Below are 21,489 nucleotides of genomic sequence, written 5' to 3'. Positions count from 1 at the left end.
GACTATATGAGGTGAAGGGTTATATAAGGGGAGGGGCTATATAAGTGGAGGGACTATATAAGGTGAAGGGTTATATAAGGGGAGGGGCTATATAAGAGGAGGGACTATATAAGTGGAGGGACTATATAAGGTGAAGGGTTATATAAGGGGAGGGGTTATATAAGGGGAGGGGCTATATAAGTGGAGGGACTATATAAGGTGAAGGGCTATATAAGGGGAGGGGCTATATAAGGGGAGGGGCTTTATAAGGGGAGGGGCTATATAAGAGGAGGGACTATATAAGGTGAAGGGTTATATAAGGGGAGGGGCTATATAAGAGGAGGGACTATATAAGGTGAAGGGTTATATAAGGGGAGGGGCTATATAAGGGGAGGGGCTATATAAGGTGAAGGGTTATATAAGGGGAGGGGCTATATAAGAGGAGGGACTATATAAGGTGAAGGGTTATATAAGGGGAGGGGCTTTATAAGGGGAGGGGCTATATAAGGTGAAGGGTTATATAAGGGGAGGGGCTATATAAGGGGAGGGGCTATGTAAGGGGAGGGGCTATGTAAGTGAAGTACAATATTTTATGAATTCAGCTGAGCTGATTATGCTTATTAGAAGTTATCAAGTTCTACCTTGCGCCTGCTTTCAAGGATAACTTATAAGGGCCCGATGGTCAAGATCACTGCTACTAAAGAACGTATTTGCTTAGAATACTACATATAGCTTCAGGCTTGAAAGTCAAAGGTCATAGATAATGTTACGTCATTATCTATGATAATAGCACAGTAGTCAATATGAGGATTGATAAAACAGTTAAAAAACCTAATACAGGAAGTCTGGCTTAAAAATGGTCTTATCTTTTTCATTTTAATTTGACATGAGATTTTTCTACATACATTTGAGACCTGGTAATCCCAGGACATACAATCATCAACTGATACTCCTAACAACTTTTCGTGTTTTACATTTTCTATATTGACATTGTTGATGACAACAGATAGTTCACCTTTTAATTTACATTTCCTCTGTGAGGTAGACACAAGCATAGCTTTGGTTTTGTCAGTATTAATACACATTTTGTTAACATCACACCATGATGAAACTGACTTGGCATCCTCATTGAGGTTTTTATTTATTTTTATAAATAGGGAAAAAAATCTAAAAAATCATGCACATCACTTTTTTGTTGGATTCTATGCACTCAGACTTTGTCCAGTGCTTTATCGCAGAAAGACTTTATTTTCCCTGAATAAAAAACTATCTTACACAGATTTTGTTATTCTTCAATGAACACAGGTGATAGATACGGTAGTTTTTTTAAAATATATAAATACTTATTACCGGTTAGCTTGTAATAATAATAATAATAATGGTCTTTATTTATACTTGATAACAAGCTTACAAGCTCGTCTTACACATGGTCAAGATAAGTAATAGAATATACAATATTTACAACATATAAAAGAATAATACTATAACATATGGTATAAAATACAACATAATTTTGGAGCTGTCATTAAATGTAAAGGATAAAAGTACAACTACGGCAAGTTACAGATTACTCCATAAAAAAAGTTCTTTGCTGCTTTCTTAAAAGATAAAAGTGTTCAACAGTTTCTCACATTACTTGGAAAAATATTCCATGTTTGAGCTCCTTGATATTTAAACGACGTTTTGAAAGTATTTGTATGGTGAGATGTTAAGTAAAAAACATTTGTGTTTGAGAATCTTGTAGACCTACAATGGACATCAGATATGCTAGTAAAACAATTTAAATTTTGTGGAGCTAGATCGTTAAGTATCTTGTACATAAAAACAGACTGACTATATAAAATCCTTTTGCTAAAAGGCAGCCATCTTAGTAATTTAAACATGTCATTAGATGGAGTTAAAATGTCACAATTTAAAATAATTCTGGCTGCTCTCTTCTGAAGGCGCTCCAACTTAACAATATTCTTGTTTGTACTGTTGCCCCAGACAGTAGCACAGTACTCAATATGAGGATTGATAAAACAGTTAAAAACGTAATACAGGAAGTCTGGCTTAAAAATGGTCTTATCTTTTTCATTTTAATTTGACATGAGATTTTTCTACATACATTTGAGACCTGGTAATCCCAGGACATACAATCATCAACTGATACTCCTAACAACTTTTCGTGTTTTACATTTTCTATATTGACATTGTTGATGACAACAGATAGTTCACCTTTTAATTTACATTTCCTCTGTGAGGTAGACACAAGCATAGCTTTGGTTTTGTCAGTATTAATACACATTTTGTTAACATCACACCATGATGAAACTGACTTGGCATCCTCATTGAGGTTTTTATTTACATCATCAATAGATTTCGCATGGGTCTGAGCTGCAGTGTCATCTGCGAACATATACATATCACTCTGATTAGTAACTAGGGGGAGATCGTTTGCATACAAAATAAACAACAAAGGCCCCAATATTGATCCCTGAGGGACGCAACTGAAAGGAGGAGAAAATCACTTAGTGCTTAGATGTCATGATATGACAAAAAATTAAAGTCATCTTAGAGATTATTTCAAGGTATGAGGGGGTAAAGTGGGGGTCATTTTCCCGATTGGCACAATTTTGACAAAACGAAATGATATTTTTAGAATCTTTTTCGGCTGATCATAAAAGGTGACAACGACAGATGAGGATCATCATCAACAACAACAGCAGCATCAGCAGCAGCATCATCATCATCAGCAGCATCTTGATCATGATGATGAAGTGTCGAATCGGTGGAGCAAAATACGACAAAGGTATGGTGTTTTGTATCTAATTATACAGTTTACATGTAACTACAATATATATGGCAATTACATCATTTACTTACATTAATACAAATTGTATATGCAATACTTTCTGTAAACAAATATAGATCCTTGTTTTGTTAATTTTGATATTACAGAATAAAAATGTAATCAAATCTTATCTTTAAATTGATTTTGTTTGTTGACATTTTGCTGCCAATTTTTTTTTTTTTTTTTTTGTAAGATATTTTTAAAACGATAATTTCTATGTTTATGCTGTTTCATTTAAAGGTTCCAATTTCCAAACATACAGAATGTTTCGCGCTATATGTATTGACTACGTTCATGTGACACCTGGCGAGATCTTGCGTGACATAGGGTAATCCTCATGCTATAATTAGATTTCTGCGAGACTTTAATGACGTGATACACATTTTAAATATGGCCGCGAAATGATTGTGATATGTGTGGTGACATGTATGTTTGTATGGTCACGTGTGTCGGAAAGTGATCGATGTTTCAATATGTGTGTGTTTTCTATTTACAGATGTACAAGACGGCATTGGGTAGTTGAACAATACACAGAATTGCCAACCCGAAGGCGGGTCGGTTTTACTCCCGTTTTTACTATGATAGGATCAGAAATGTCTTTGATAACTGTCCAGAAATCTAAAGTTCATGTAAGTATGAACTGTCTTTGGTAGCTGTCCAGAAATCTGAGGTTCATGTAAGTATGAACTGTCTTTTCTTACTGTCCAGAAATCTGAGGTTCATGTAAGTATGAACTGTCTTTGGTAGCTGTCCAGAAATCTGAGGTGCATGTTAAGATGAAGTGTCTTTGCTAACTGTCCAGAAATCTGAAGTATATGTAGGTTTGAACTGTCTTTGGTAGCTGTCCAGAAATCTGAAGTACATATAAGTATGAACTGTCTTTGGTAGCTGTCCAGAAATCTAAGGTTCATGCAAACATGAACTGTCTTTGGTAACTGTCCAGAAATCTGAGGTTCATGCAAACATGAACTGTCTTTGGTAGCTGTCCAGAAATCTGAAGTACATATAAGTATGAACTGTCTTTGGTAGCTGTCCAGAAATCTGAGGTTCATGTAAGTATGAAATGTCTTTGGGAACTGTCCAGAAATCTGAGGTTCATGCAAACATGAACTGTCTTTGGTAACTGTCCAGAAATCTGAAGTACATATAAGTATGAACTGTCTTTGGTAGCTGTCCAGAAATCTGAGGTTCATGTAAGTATGAAATGTCTTTGGGAACTGTCCAGAAATCTGAGGTTCATGTAAGTATGAACTGTCTTTGCTAACTGTCCAGAAATCTGAGGTTCATGCAAACATGAACTGCTGTTGGTATTTGTCCAGAAATCTGAGGTTCATGCAAACATGAACTGTCTTTGGTAACTGTCCAGAAATCTGAGGTTCATGTAAACATGAACTGCCAGTGGTAACTGTCCAGATATTCGAGGTTCATGTAAACATGAACTGTCTTTACTATGTGGCGGACGATTTCAGTGTAGAAAATTTGAATGAAGTTCATTAGTATACATAACATTGTCATGTCATCAACGAATATATCTCAATGGTTTTAAATACAAAATACAGACTCACGTTAATGAGAGTATTTTTTATTTTTTTCCCAAAGCAAACACTTGTGGGACTGTTTATCTCAAAGAGCCTTCGTCGCCCTTGTCATTCCTGAAAATTAAAAAAAATACACAACAGGTTAACAAACAAAATCTGATCATTTTTGTCATATCTAGTAAGGTTTATACTGTATATATAGACAAAACACAAAAAGTATTGTATCATTACACAGTTACAGTTTGTATAACTATTCATGTTAAACTGTAAACGATATGGCATATTTGTTATGGATTTAGCACTGGTTACAAACGTATTCAACAAGGTTCACTGTGAGGCAACCTCATCAGCCACATATACTGTCTGGATTCTAACTGTAGCTGAGAGGTACACGTATGTACATTTGTTATCTATATTTACAAGTAAACAGTAAATAAACAAAAAAAGGAAAATAGAGAGATGTGTGTCGAATGAATCTTATCCTGCGTGAGGACACAAATGTATACTTTATTCCATGCCTGCTTTTGCTAAATAAAATTATTTTGAACCTGAAAAAACAAGGTTCACTAGGGATGAGAGATTACCTGTACGTAAAACATCCAATCTAAATATTTCAGTAATTCCCAAATATCCAGTTGAAAGTCATTTGCGTTGCTGTTTTTTTTTTTGTTTTTTTTTTTTTTTCTTTTGATTTTTTTTTTTTTTTTTTTTTGAGTAGAATATCTTAATATATACATGTAGATAGGGACACATGTATTCAGAAATAGGAATATAATTTATTTTTATTGATACATATTTAATATTTACATATGTAAAACCCTCGTTCATTAACCAAAAATTTGAATGTTTGAGAAGTTTCGTCCGTTTATATATTATTTGGTTAAAAACCATCAAAACACCACCTATACCACAATGACCTATTCATGTGAAATACCCTAATGGCACGGAAATGAACACATTAACATCATCACTACCATCATAACAACATTAATCCTCTACTTTTATACCTACATGGCATTTTCACCCACCTGGCCTCACAGATGAAATTTTGTCTGACGTTACAATCCCTATAGCTCATACTGACGCTGCAGAATATCGCAACTCTAGACAGTTCGACAGTGCTTTGGTGTTATCTGTCTGTCCGTCGGTCAATTTCCTGTCAAACAGAACAGATATATTTCAATAATAATCCTGAGCCAATCTGAGGATATCGCTACAGAAATGCGCTACGTGTGAAAACATATAGAAACAATGCAAAATGGCTTAGTGACTTTTTTCCTCATTGGCAGAGAGCGACAACGGGTAGTGAGAAAGAAACAGCCGTTCCGGTGTAACGTGAAAAAATGACCCTGAGTAGCTTTTAGCTCGTATAATAATGATCCCGGGTACTTTTTCTACCCCGGGTCATTTTTTCAAGTTACACCGGTACGACCGAGATCGACCCATTCTCCGGCCTGGAAATCGACTCTTTGAACGCGAGACGACTTCCGGTTTTGAAAACGAGGCTGAGGGTACGGAAATGTACGAAAAAGATCTGTTCGACATGCCGGTTCAGACAGTCTCGGAGGCTGGTAACAAGAACAGGGAACTGAGAATGTGTTACAGTGTACGTGTATTTGTATATTTAATTTTTCGAATCCTTGTTCCCCTAATTACCTTTTAACAAATATTTATTGGGTTATTCTATTTTTGTCGGTAACTAAAGACATCAACTGAATTTTGTCTCAACATCTGGTTCTTTATAAAACTCAACAGAACATAATTTGTCCTGTTCACAAATCAGTCTTATTTTCTGCATTGATTTCGCAAGAGTTTTATTTTTCCAGAAATTATACACCCCTTTGTCTTCACACAAATATGTTGTTTTTAAGTCCAACATTTAAGAATTAAACAATGTAGGCTTTAACAGCTGCATCTCATATCGATATCATGATTTTTTATTTTCAAAGGCTGAAGTTGGGCTTGCATACAGCTATATTGTACTTACATAAAATTAAAAATTAAAAAAAATAATAATGATTAAATCTGACAGCTTGTTTCAATTGTTATACATGAATGTTTGGACATTTCCTTGCCAGCTGTTTTGGAGCCTTGTCAGCCATAATTTACTGTCATCATAATGTGTAAAAAAAAATGTATGTTAGTGATCCATTGCATTGCAAAGAATTTTAATATTTAAACAGAAAATACATATTCAACATTAAAACAAAAAGACTAAAGAATCAAAATCATACAATAAACCGGAAGCCCATGGACCTAAACAGTCATCTGACAAACACTTACAACCCCTCAATCCGAAGGGTTCAAACCAGCATCCTTACCATAAATTGTCTGTTCACAGCCAGGTAATGTTTCAGATCAAATTTTGTTTTTATTCATTTTGGCTTGAAAAAAGAGTAGCATCTTAAATCTTAAGTTCAGACAAGTTAATGGATCGGACCAGCCTTATTTATATAAATTATGATTGCCCTCCCCTTAGGATGTTTCTGACTAAATCTTGGTGTTGTCCATGAAGGCATTAAGACAGAGTAGCATTTTAAATAAAAATTTCAGCTAATCCCCTCCTTGGTTGGAGCGGCATCATTTATATTAATTATCATTGCCCTTCTCCGATGATGTTTCATACTGAGTATGGTTATAAATAATTAAAGAGGCTTACCCGAGACGGACCGGTAAACGGCACATCTCCGATCACTAAATAAACTTCAGTACACGTTTCTATTGACAAAATTAGAGGCTTTCCGACTTTATTTCTTGAAAACAATTACAGAATATGTATTTAAAAGACGTTTTAAAACTCAACCTGAGAGGGAAATGTATGGAATATAACGGCAAATCTTCTTTGTAAATCGCCGCTGCCTTTGAAGTTATCACTGTGCGGCACTGTGCACGTGCTTGTTTCTTTGATGTGTCAATCAAATAAGACTTATTGCGGGTTGCGATTAAATAAATAATATTTAAAAATGAGGTTTTAATATCACTTTTCAGCGTTTTATAAGGAAAATAAAATGAAAAACTCAACAATTCCAACAATCTGTCATGTGTAAAAAATCTTTTTCTATTAGCCAATTTTTCTGATCTCTCTTCGGGCAAGCCTCTTTAAGGCATTAAGGGTGAATAGGATTTTAAATCAAAAATTCGCCTAAGTTCTTCTTTTAGGCCCCTCAACTCTGTCCCCAGGGGTCTGACCTACCTCATTTATATAAATTATAATTGCCATCGCCCCATGATGTTTCAGACTAAATTTGACTTTAATCCAATCAAGGGTTAAGAAGGAGTAGGTTTTTTAATCAAAATTTCAACAAAGTTCCCCTTTTTAGGTCCCGCCCCTCTGCAGTTTTACAACGGTGTAAGAATATGTAATACATTGTATATGGCATTTTACAACGGTGTAAAAATATGTAATACATTGTACATGGTATTTTACAACAATGTAAGAATATGTAATACATTGTACATGGTATTTTAGAACAGTGTAATAATATGTAATACATTGTACATGGTATTTTACAACAGTGTAATCATATGTAATACATTGTACATGGTATTTTACAACAGTGTAATAATATGTAACACATTGTACATGGTATTTTACAACAATGTAATAATATGTAACACATTGTACATGGTATTTTACAACAATGTAATAATATGTAATACATTGTACATGGTATTTTACAACAGTGTAAGAATATGTAACACATTGTACATGGTATTTTACAACAGTGTAATAATATGTAATACATTGCACATGGTATTTTACAACAGTGTAAAAATATGTAACACATTGTACATGGTATTTTACAACAGTGTAATAATATGTAATACATTGTACATGGTATTTTACAACAGTGTAATAATATGTAATACATTGTACATGGTATTTTACAACAGTGTAAAAATATGTAATACATTGTACATGGTATTTTACAACAGTGTAAGAATGTGTAATACATTGTACATGGTATTTTACAACAGTGTAATAATATGTAATACATTGTACATGGTATTTTACAACAGTGTAAGAATGTGTAATACATTGTACATGGTATTTTACAACAGTGTAATAATATGTAATACATTGTACATGGTATTTTACAACAGAAAAGTACGGGAGGCGTGAATCTAAATACATTGTAACTGTAGGGTTATACAGGTATGAGAATTATGAGATTAAAGTCTATTTGATATAGAGTGATGTTGGAACATGTATCAAATGAGCACAGAGTAAAATTAGTTAAAATTATAATATTTTAAGTAAATTAGCCTATTGCATATTATAATTCATTTGCAAGAGTCCAAAGCATGAAGAGCAGTATAAATATGTAATGAAAGTATAAATTGATCACATATTATAACTGGTCTTTTGTAAATTTATGGAGGAATCCCAGGCTAGTTCCCCTAGCCCAACTCTGGCTTTCCTTCCTGATTAAAATTTCTAGTCGAATAAAAAAAAAAAAAAGGACTTTTTTAATCTAACTATTAGGCCAATCTCTTTAATAGAAAAATAATTCTCTTTGGGTGAATGCTATACCTTGAGGATCAAACTACACTTCTTATGTTAATTAAGCACGTGTGATTGTAATTTTTGATTCTGCTACAGCTGTATCTTGCACCGAGTCGATTGTATTTTTCGTTCAGGACTTGAGCAAGACTACTTTCGTCCAAGCGGATATTTTTCGGCATAGCCGTCTAATTTGGTTTTGGCCCCGGATATGACGCGACAGGTGGCGTTCTGGTCAAGATGAAGTATGTGATTGGTCAATGTAGCGGTCAATGCAAAATGCTGAATATGCAATGTTGTGACATATACGGAAACAAAAATGGCTTCCAATGTGAATCGACTGCGGTTGAAAACTATAACAGCTTCCGCAATGAAGAGAATAATAGGAAAATGGGTCAAACACAATCCTAGAATTAAACTTGGGAAGCAGTACAATATATTGTAACAGTTCAAACATGAAAACAGCAGTAATACGGACGCCGCTCGTATTCTGCTTGATTGTTTGATAGTAGGTCATGATAATCTCGGTAATATTTACACAAATACAGTCTGTACCAGTACATCGCTACTGTCACTATACTATATGAACAGTGTTTACACTTATTTACACATACATATGTGTGCCGTAATATTTACAGAACGTGTTATTTAACATTTAAACCACTGTGTATAATATCGTTATCCAACTAACCCAGATGGAATATAGATATCGCCTTGTAAACTATCGTGTGTTTGTGTTGCCACGATTTCAAAACAGTCACGTAATGATCTAAAAATAATTTCCGCGCTAAATTTAGAGGGGGATTCCCAACTAAATCGAGTGGTCAAGCTGGACATAGGGATTGACTGTGAACATTGGAACAGCACAGAAACATAACTGGAAAGGAACAAAACGCGTACATTCAGTGAAAATTGCAACGTTTTTACCGCGATGTCCCTTTTAAATTGAATGCAAGCTGAATAAGTGGATGAATCTATTCAAATGACACATTTGTAGTCTTATTATCACCAAAAATGATTCAAACTGATATAATTTTGTTATCCGTGCTGAAAATGCGCATTTATTAATTACACCGTAGTTCGTTAATTTATTTCACCAGTAGTTTTACATTATAACCACCAGCATTAAAACTATGCCGTTTATCTTTTTTAAAGATATTTCTTGTTTAAAGTAATATATTGAATACTGGCTACTGTCTAATGTATATATAACATATATAATGCACGTGTAGGGTGTTCACATTTGTATCGTGTGTAGTGACCCTTGTGTAGTGACCCGTGTGTGTTGATCCGTGTCGTCTATATAGAGTATTTGTTATGTACTTGTTTAGTGTCTAATTTTGGTGGGAATGTTGATTGACTATTTTATGTCATCATTTTGGTTGTAAGTTATTGTTTCACGAGAGTCACGTGACACATGCATCTGCCTTAAATCCACTCGAACACCATTATTTAATATAAGACTTACGTGGAGTTAGAAACTGGTTTGGAGGTTCCGTTTTTTCCCATCCATCGGAATTGTCCTTCATCTCAGATCCGTCTATCCAAAAGTTCATTTGGGACTTCGTTCTTGAAAAACAAAGCAATAATTGTTATTCACTTATTATACTCACAACATAGGAAAAGGGTGTTTACCACGTAAAAGGTAGGGTAACTACATGTTAACAAACTAAAGTTGATAATTAGTTTGTGGTAACAATTATCAAACAAATATCCTTACTATCATGTTCTGGTCATTTATGGAGGGCATTGTCATAACACCACACCGTATTCCTGGAACAAGTCACTTTATTATACGTCGATCATGGTCATACAAACGCTTAGCATAGTAGGACAGTATTGCTATAGTATACAAACATGTGAGTGACTTCCGTTATACTAATTGACCTACAGTATGGACAATAGCGACAATTACCGACTGGTAAAATACATACATGACATCCTCCCTTTTTTACATTTGATATTAAGTATATTACCATAACATGTAACATAGCTGAATGTACAAGATAACCATTATTATTATAATATAAATGTCAATTCAACTCAAATACAGTTGATCTTTATATGTTATGATGTCACGCATTAAATTGTACTATTAAATCATTTCAAAATTGAACTTCTTAATTGTTGTCTGTTATATTCAAGATGTTAATTTATATATATATGAATACCAATAACATATACATTTGTAGGTGTTGGATACTGTCCAATTATCAGCAGTTCATAAATGACCAATTATTATTATGAATTCTTAACACATGATAAATGAATCCAAATAATGTTCATCCGGATTATTTTTTCAGTTATTATAGTCAAGTCTGATCCTCTCTCCCTCTTTCATGAATGGAATTGAAGAATGGCAATCGAGCGGATATAATTCTTCAGCGACACAATCTTTCAAGCAAATACAAATTGATAAAACTGCGAATAACACATTTATGCATATTTTGCACAATTTAAAGAATATATGCGACACATAATTCTCACAACACTTCAAATGCACTTTTCACTGATTTTGTTTCATTTCTTTCCTGTGTGCATTTTCTCTTTTCATATAATTTTACTATTTTCACAGAATTTTCACCAATTTTCACTAAATTTTCACAAAACTTTTACTGGAATTTCTTTGGTAATTTTACACTGCGGCCACATCTTGTTGCTATTGGTTCTTTTACATAATCTTTAGACTTTTCCTTCCTGGGAACTCTATCTACAGGTATGTTGACCGATCGCGACACGGTTTCATTGTTTTCAGGAAACGACGCACGTGTTGGTTTGATATCCTTTCGGTTCCTCCTGTATTTCTTTCCTTTTCTAGTTTCGACAATGTAAGATCTTGGATTTGAATGTTTCGCAACAACTTTGGCCGGTATCCATTTTTCATTCTTCTGAAACATGACAGTTTCACCGTTGTCCAAGGGAGGTAATTCTTTACCTGCATGCTGATCATAGTACAGTTTGGCTTTTTCCTTTCTGATTTTCAGTCTCATCTTGATATCAGATGTTGGAATTTTATCAGGTGACAACAGTGGAGCTGTTGTTGGTATATCTGTTTTTAATCTTCGACCAAAAAACATTTGAGCTGGTGAAAGTCCTAGATCTTCAATGACTGTGTTTCTATAAGCTAACAAGCCTTTATATGGATCCTCAGATTTCTTTAAAAGGTTTTTTACTGTCTGCACAGTTCTTTCAGCTTGTCCGTTCGCCTGCGGATATCTGGGACTTGATGTTGTATGTTCGAATCCATATGTCTTTGAGAATTTCTTGAATTCCTCATTAGCAAACTGTGGACCGTTGTCTGTAATGAGCTTGTCAGGGATGCTATATCTCGACATTTGGCTTTTGAGATATAACATAGTGTTCTTACTACTCATATTGTCTAATTTGGACAACTCCGGCCACTTTGAATAATGGTCAATCGTGACCAAATAGTTATGTCCCTGAAATTCAAATATGTCAGCGGAAATAACAGACCATGGCCTGTTCGGATTTTCCGTCATTATTAATGGCTCCTTTGGATTTTTTTCTAGAGTTAGTGGCACATGTTGAACATTTTGACACTGTGTCCTCTATTTCAGAACTCATCCCCGGCCAGTACAGTAGTTCGCGTGCCCGCGATTTGCATTTTACGATTCCAAGGTGTGAACTATGGATTGTTTTGAGCATTTCACGACGTAATGTTTTGGGAACAATGATAGTATGGCTCTTGAACAGTAGGCCATCTATACATGATAGCTCGTCTCTGAATGGCCAATAATGATGAGCTGTCTCTGGTATTTCATGTTTGTTCTCTGGCCATCCATTGATGATAATTTCTCTGAGCTGTGACAATGCTTCATCTTTTGAGGTCTCGCGTTTGAACTCTTGATATTTCTCTGGTGAAATTGGTAAGTATGACACAATCTGGTTTACTTCAATATCAATATCTGGAACAAGGTTCTCTCTGGTCTCCTTTAGGTAGCTCCGACTCAATGCATCGGCAAGATACATGGTCTTCCCTGGCTTATACACAACATTCAGAGTATATTTCTGTAATGTCAACAACAGTCTCTGTAGTCTTGGTGGAGCACGGTTGAGTGGTTTTCGGAATATCGCTTGTAACGGTTTGTGATCCGATTCGATTGTGACCTCTCGACCAAATATAAATTGGTGATATTTTGTACATCCAAATACTATTGCCAATGTTTCTTTTTCTATTTGCGCGTACCTCTGTTGTGTTTCTGTTAACGCACGCGAGGCATAGGCAATCGGCTGTCCATCTTGGATCAATGCTGCTCCAAGTCCTGTAGAACTAGCATCAACAGTTAGCGTTATCTCTTTACATGGATCATAGTATCGGAGAACTGGTGCTTCAGTCACAAGTTGTTTCAATCTCTGGAAACTATCCACTTGTTCCTTTTCCCAAATCCACTCGGTGTCTTTTACTAGTAGTTTCCGAAGTGGTGAACTTTCCTCCGAGAGGTTAGGTAGGAATTTACCAAGATATGTAACAAATCCTAGGAATGTTTGAAGTTCTTTCTTGTTTTCAGGTTGACACATTTCTTTGACCGCCCGGACTTTCTCGTCATCTGGTTTTACACCTCGATCTGTCAGTTTATGTCCGACGTAACTTAGCTCGGTTTGACGGAATCGGCACTTATCTGGGCTCAATTTCAAATTGTATTCTCGTACTCGGTTAAGAACTTTTTTCAAACGTTCATCATGTTGTTCAATGTTTTCACCCCATATCAACAAATCATCGACGATTGCATCACATCCTTCTAGGTCATTTACCATTTCTGAAATGGCTCTCTGGTACACTTCTGGCGCTGATTTTATACCAAATGGTAATCTTCTGAAACTGTACCTCCCAAATGGGCTGTTGAAAGTGCAAAGTTTACTACTCTCCTCATCAAGTTTCAGTTGCCAAAAACCAGAAGTAGCATCGAGTTTTGTGAACACTTTGGCTTGAGGCATGTTCGCGATAACATCCTCTACAGTTTTCATCGGAAAATGTTCTCTCAATATGGCGCTGTTTAAGTTCTTTGGGTCTATACAAATCCGTATCTTTCCGTTAGGTTTTACTACAGTCACCATAGAATTAACCCATTGTGTAGGGTCTTCCTGTTTCACGATTACACCTTCCTGTTCCATACGGTCCAACTCCTTTTTTATTCTGTCCTTGAGTGCAAACGGAACTTTACGTGGCGCGTCAACAACTGGTGTAACGGTACTATCGGTCTTGAATGTGTGAGTGCCTGGCATACACCATAAACCTTTGAATATATCTCCATAATCATGCTTAATATCATCTGGGATAGACGTTTCCCTGATTTCATTCACCTGAGACGGTTGTTTTCTGTGTACTAATCCCATCTTTGAGCAGGTTTGAGCTCCCAATATAGCTTTATTATTTCCTCGGACAACCTCAAATGTCTGATGATAAATTTTATCATTCACTGTGTATGGTAATGTTATTTTACCTTCAAATTTTATCTGATGTCCTGAGTATGACCTCAATGTAGATTGTGGTTGTTTCACTTCACAGGTTTTTGATATCTTGTTGACAAAGTTGTACGGAATTATGTTGCACTGTGCACCTGTGTCTAATTGGAATTTTATATTCTGTCCACACACATCCATATTTTCTGACCAATCGTCTGAAGTTACATTGTTTATTTCAATGTGTCCGACCAAGAGTTCGTCTGATGATGCCTCACTGTTGTCCGTGTCATAATAGACTGCGGCTACCTCGACAGCGTGTACTTTTTTCAATTTAGTTCTACACATACAAGAGAAATGATCTTTCCCTTTACACTTGTTGCACGTTTTTCCTTTTGCTGGGCATTTATGTGGTGTCGACCTCATGACATAACCACATCTTGAACATTTCGACTCTTGCTCTGAAGGTGTGCGAGTGTTTTTACGCGAGGGCTGAACATGTGTTGTATTGCCATTGCCTCTTTTATTTTGTTTACTTCCAAAGTTCTTTCCTTGTATGGCGTTGACTTCAGTTGTAGAGCTAACACACGCCATAGTTTTAGCTTGATTGTGTGATACTTGGTATGTTCTCACAACATCTATAGCCTTGGCTAATGTCAAATCAGATCCTATGTTGATCAATTTCTCGCGAATTGTGGGGTTTCTGATTCCTATCACAATTCTATCTCTCATCATTTCTTCTCGCATTTCATTGGTATATTGACAGTCTTTCACTTTAATCTGTATATCTGTCATAAATTGTTCAAAGGGCTCGTCATTGCCTTGCATTCTTGTTTGAAATTTATATCTGTTATATATTACGTTTGACCTGGGCTTTACATATGCCTCAAAGTTTGTGTAGTACGAGGTTAACTTTTTTGCATCATTATCTGATAGGTTCCACGTTGAATAGATACTTCGACCTTTCTCTCCAAGCCATATCATCAGGTAACTACATTTTTCAAGTTCGCTTTTACCTTTTAGTGGTCCAGTCAACATGAACTCCACGTGCTGCTTGAATGTTTTCCATTCCGTTTCCAAGTCTTCGGAATTCCAGTCCATCCTTGGGACTTCGCCAGCCAAATTAAACATAGCCATGTTAAAGTCGTTTTTAAGGACAATTCTGGACTATTTGATATGCATTTGCTGGTATCTGGGCGACGATGTTCTTGGATTCTGACACCATGTCATAACACCACACCGTATTCCTGGTACAAGTCACTTTATTATACGTCGATCATGGTCATACAAACGCTTAGCATAGTAGGACAGTATTGCTATAGTATACAAACATGTGAGTGACTTCCGTTATACTAATTGACCTACAGTATGGACAATAGCGACAATTACCGACTGGTAAAATACATACATGACAGGCATACCAAGTGTGAGATATATGGGTGTACCTGTACTCAATGTTATACATTTTTTAATAAACATATATAAACGACAGTTCCCCGTCACAGGTCACAACACAGTATTTCTACGTAGGAAAATATATACGATAGTTCAACGTCACAACACAGTATTTCTACGTAGGAAAATATATACGATAGTTCAACGTCACAACACAGTATTTCTACGTAGGAAAATATATACGATAGTTCAACGTCACAACACAGTATTTCTACGTAGGAAAATATATACGATAGTTCAACGTCACAACACAGTATTTCTACGTAGGAAAATATATACGATAGTTCAACGTCACAACACAGTTACAGTAAATTTGTTTTGCATATATATAGCAGGTTATATGATATATCATCTTTCTGGAATGGATCAATTTCTCAAACATACCTTAGCTTCTATCCACGTTGATCCATTTCAACTATTAGGAAGCAGGAATTCGAATCGCCACTGACCATGAACCTGTACGGACAGACCCAATACGCCCCTGTACCAAAGAAACAATAGACGTCAGTTGGTTTCAGATAAGTTCAAACTCTTTGCTTCATTGAAGCATTGATGATATGAACCTTCACATACGAGATTTTTGTAGAAATGTTCGGGGCTGCGGACGGGAGAGAAAAGCGATGTAGTCAAGAACTTTTCGTTCATCCAGCATTTTCATGATGATTATTATGGGAACAGGGGTGGGTTTTATACCGAGATTCGAGTGTAGTGTTTGGCTGGGAACAGAGGTAGGTGTTATACCGAGATTTGAGTGTAGTGTTTGGCTGGGAACAGAGGTAGGTTTTATACCGAGATTTGAGTGTAGTGTTTGGCTGGGAACAGAGGTAGGTTTTATACCGAGATTCGAGTGTAGTGTTTGGCTGGGAACAGAGGTGGCTTGAACACCGAGTCCTGAGTGATGTTGTTGGCTTGGAATAGAGGTGGCTTGTTTACGATTTGTTTTTGGTTTGTTTTTGTTTAACGTCCTATTAACAGTCAGGGTCATTTAAGGACGTGCCAGGTTTTGGAGGTGGAGGAAAGCTGAGTAACCGGAGAAAAACCACCGGCCTACGGTCAGTACCTGGCAACTGTCCCACGTAGGTTTCGAACTCGCAACCCAGTGGTGGAGGGCTAGTATTAAAGTGTCGGGACACCTTAACCACTTGGACACCGCGGCCCCGAGGGTTGTATACCGGGACTCGAGTGTAGTTTTTGGCCAGGAACAGAGTATGGTTGCCACCGAGACTCGAGTGTAGTTTTTGGCTAGTAACGGAAGTTACTTGAATACGGAGACTCGAGTGAAACATTTGATAAATGTCTGTATTGGATTTCAGTTTAAAATGCATCGCACAACCCAAATAAAAACAACAAACCACCAACAGGGCGTTTTAACAGTATGTAATCACTGCCATTGCGTGGAAGTCGTCTTTAATTCAGATTTCATAGCATGAAGGATATCAGTTTGATATTCGTGGTACGATTCATATAAAAATTATCTGAACAGGTGGTTGAGTCAGATTCATGTGATAATAACGAAACAGATAATGACATAATCTCCTTAACGAGTCTTCATTAAAAAATAAACTCAAATAAAGATTTCTTAACCAGCAGATAAGTCACACCACCAGAATACATTAATTTCATAACGTGCTAAGGAATTCGGGGAACAACAATGTTTCTTGCTGTTTAATCAGCACAATACACGTATTTGTGGTGATGAATACATACACGTTGATATTTATATAGTTTAACCGTGAAAACCTGATAAAATCAACTTGGTAGGTCTCATAATCACGAGTTGTTGATGCGACGATTTCGAAGGTCATGGGGACCCTTGAAAAATACAAGGAAAAAGAGGCCAGGCGTACCGGAAGGGTATGTATTTGCTTCATTAGCGACATTCGACATTCAACTCTAGGTAAAATCCAGATTAAAGGGGCAATCCTTCGTTTGAATTAAGTTTAGGGCGTCAATATTCAACTTACTGGGAAATACATATTTTTCCTGGTAGTAAAAGTTATAAGTTTACATCATTAAGGCAGCTTTACTCTCAAGAGGTTCTTCGAGTATTAAGTCTTGAAAACTCTTATTTCGTCCCGAAGTATCACCAATTACCACAAAAACATACGGTATTTGCATACGATACGACTTTTTTCGGTACATTTCGGCGTTAATTTCATGATTTGTACACACAAACACTCTTATAATTATCGTCTGGACATAGATTTCATCAATATAAATTGTGCATGTTTCTGATGCCCGAACGAAGGCATTCCCCTTTAAGTAACAATGTCAAATGAGAGTTTGGGTGGAGACAACGGAACCAATTGGGATATCAACTAACATCGAACAGATCGGAATTAATATCGCAAAAGGAAATATGATATTTCTAAATGAGATGATGATGTCGACCATTAAACATTTTCATGGTTTTCGTCAACCTGCATCTCAGGAATATTACTATCAAGAAATGGAAAATTCAAAATTTGGAAAATGAAATTATCATGCAGCTTAGTTCGGATGTCAATAGAGATACGTTGCTTACGTTGAAGTATAAATAGTATACATTGTCTTATTATACACTGCCTTTAAGATGAATTAAATCATATCTTGTTTTAGACATATTAATCACAGTTACATATTTTATTATTGTATTTGTTGGAAAAGTTGCTGTGATATGTGAAGCTAAATCAGCATTGTATTGTATTGTACAACGGCTTTCTGGTAGTATCACCGAATACATATCAAATATTCACACAATATATACACAAATAAAACAACATAGAAAACTATTTATTGTATTTTTACCAGTGAAATATAAACAAATATTCATTCTAAAAAAGTGATATTTTTAGAAAAATATGATATTTTATCACTTTTACTGAATTGACCAATCAAATTAATGATTAGAAAATACCAAAATAATTGACCAATCAGAAAGCCCGACATATATGTCAGCACCTGGACAGGGGAACTACTTTTTTTAAGGGAACTGTAGGCCTAGTTAGCATACGGGGTAGGGTTTTCGTTGATAAAAAATGTAATAAACAGAATATCTAACAGTGTTTTCAGTAATACCAAATATATTTCACTCGCGTGGCTAATATTTTGATATTTTTCACTCGTGCTGCGCAATCGTGAAAAATATCAAAATATTAGCCCCATTCGTGAAATATATTTGGTATTACTGAAGACACTGTTAGATATCCTCTATTTATTGCATTTTTGCCAGTGAAATATAGAGATATATCAAACTAATACAACTTATATTTTCACTGCAGCGATGAGCAGTGAAAACATAAGATTTTGTAGTGAAAATATAAGATTTTGCAGTGAAAATATAAGATTTTGCAGTGAAAATATAAGTTTTCCGTTTTTGACCAATGAGAGCGGACCTTTGTATTCAACTCGTTGAAACTTGCCGATTTTTCCAATCGAAGTGGAGATAGATACATTGGTTATTTTGCTGTATTTCTGAAATATTCAGACTAGGTTTTGACAAAATACTTACTCGACGTTAGCTATTCATGCACATATTATCCGATAACAGCAGGAAACGCTTACATTGTGTTGATCAGTCCTTTCAAAATGGCGCCGTTAAGTTGACGTGGAGTAACGTCACAAAGATATGACGTCATTACTGATTCCCGCACTTTTCGATGTTTTTAATTTTGTTTATTTAAGGATTGAATCTTGATTTGATCGATTTCATGGGGTCTTGAATTGAGTTGCTCTTGAGACAAATTTAATGAACTGCGAAGAGCATCTCAATTCAAGACCCCATGAAATCGATCAAATCAAGATTCAATCCATATATGTCATTTTTTTTTTTTTTTTTTTTTTTTTTGAATAAAAAAGTCGGTCTAGATATTAATGTCTCGAAGCACGTCCAAATGCGGAAAAGCCCGAGGAGTTCCGGATTGTGCATGTCTAGTCGGTCGAGTAAAATAGTCCGCTATTTTAGGATTAAAAACAGCATTATTTTGTCAAAATAAAAGTATATAGCATATCTTGCCTTTCATAAAATACAAGAATACATTATAAATTTGATAATTTTAATAATTATTCCATGTTTATAACAACAATGTAGAAAAAGTGAAATCGTTCCGCGGAAGGATTTTAACCATGTATTCATACGCACTGATCAGTGTAAATTATCATATATTATATATTATTATATTATTACAGCCGCTAAAGGATGATACCTACAAAACAAGTAGATATTGTATATCTGAAACCTAATTATAATCAATGTTAACCTAAAAGGCATGAAGAAAGTAGATGTTATACTTCTATCTGATATGTAATATTTACCTACACAACAAGTAGATATTGTATATCTTATACATTCTGTACCTAATCATGAAATACTTTAATATCTAACTACACAGCAAGTAGATATTGTATATCTAATACCTAATTATAATCAATATTAACCTAAACAATACGTAGATGTCGTGTAGATATCATACATCAAGTGTCGAATGTATGTAATACGTCTATACCTACCGATCCAACAGATAGATATTATATAAATCAAATTTCTAACATTCCTGTAATTAACGTATTTCTTTCTTACTCACCTACAAGACATGTTGATATAATATATATCTGGATCAGCATGATTTACGTGGAGTATGTCATCCAATCAGATCACCGACCTGGCTATGTATGACAGATCTAGTCAGATCGACTATGTTTGTCGTTCAGACCACTGAGGTATTCTGGGTAAAATGACGTCATAGTGAGTACCTTATATAGCCTTGCGTTGGTATAACACAATTTAATTCGTCCATAACTTTTACGTGCATGGAATAAATAAATGCCCGGGTGCTTCTGATATACTACAAAAGACCTTTAGTTCTTTTCAGGTGCTTCCCATTGAATAAGCAGCTTATTCCAAAGGTGTTTTCTATGATGACACTCTTCAAATTCGGAACAGTTTCTAGAAACTGTACACAACTGGTATCTTATTCTGATTTTTTTTTTAAACTCTAGCCATTTTAATTTGATTTACTATAGGGATTTTCAAGGAATCATAAACTCATTTTTCTGTTAAACATAGAATAATGGAGGTTAAAAGAAAACTAAACATTTTGACGGCGTGAATTGGTGTCAATCAGCTTAAAATGGCTGCCATTTTGTAAATGAGAAAAAGCTGAAGCCTTGTAGAACATCGGAATCTGAACTATGCGGTTCTAACACAGAAAAAACGAGCTTCTCTATTTTTACTGACATTGTGTATGATTGTCGGAATTTCAAATATTCAATATTTGGATATTTCAGTTAAGTAACAAGTATCGATGATTCTTTTTAGTATTTAGAATTTCTATCTGTTTTGTGAAGTAGTCAAAATCGCCTTTGAATTTAAGGATTTCGTAGAGAAATGATAATCTGAAAAATGCTTCTGAGGTATATTAACGTACCACAGTCTATCTACAAGCCCGCTTATTGACTGTAACATATTTTGGTAAGGTACAACATTCTATATATAGGTTCTTAGAAATTTTATGTACATATAGCCCTGTCAAGCAGTCAGGAGATACAGTGTACATTTGTATGCACTATGCATTTCCTTAAAGTCTCATGCTGCCATTCTGACACGGGCCATCTTATGTCACACGAACCGGGAGGACGGGGAAACCGAAGCTGGCCTTGAGGGAGAATAATGCTAATGTGCACTGAGGCGCTTGTCATTGTGATTTCCTAGATAGGTATTTTCACATTTATGATAAAATGTTGTAATATGAAACAAACTTGATTACCTGTGTGGCCTCACA

At 35.4% G+C, this 21,489-nt stretch overlaps 1 protein-coding gene across 1 annotated transcript; it reads right to left on the bottom strand.

The window, feature by feature from the left end:
* Positions 1 to 12,310: 12,310 nt before the first annotated feature.
* LOC117316946 (uncharacterized protein K02A2.6-like) lies at positions 12,311 to 15,412 on the bottom strand. The gene has a single exon (XM_033871725.1). It carries the CDS (start codon positions 15,410 to 15,412, stop codon positions 12,311 to 12,313), a length of 3,102 nt encoding a protein of 1,033 aa, XP_033727616.1.
* Positions 15,413 to 21,489: the final 6,077 nt, after the last annotated feature.

The sequence above is a fragment of the Pecten maximus genome, chromosome 18 (genome assembly GCF_902652985.1).
Source record: "Pecten maximus chromosome 18, xPecMax1.1, whole genome shotgun sequence".
Classification (NCBI taxonomy): domain Eukaryota; kingdom Metazoa; phylum Mollusca; class Bivalvia; order Pectinida; family Pectinidae; genus Pecten; species Pecten maximus.
This window is presented reverse-complemented; position numbering and strand designations above follow the sequence as displayed.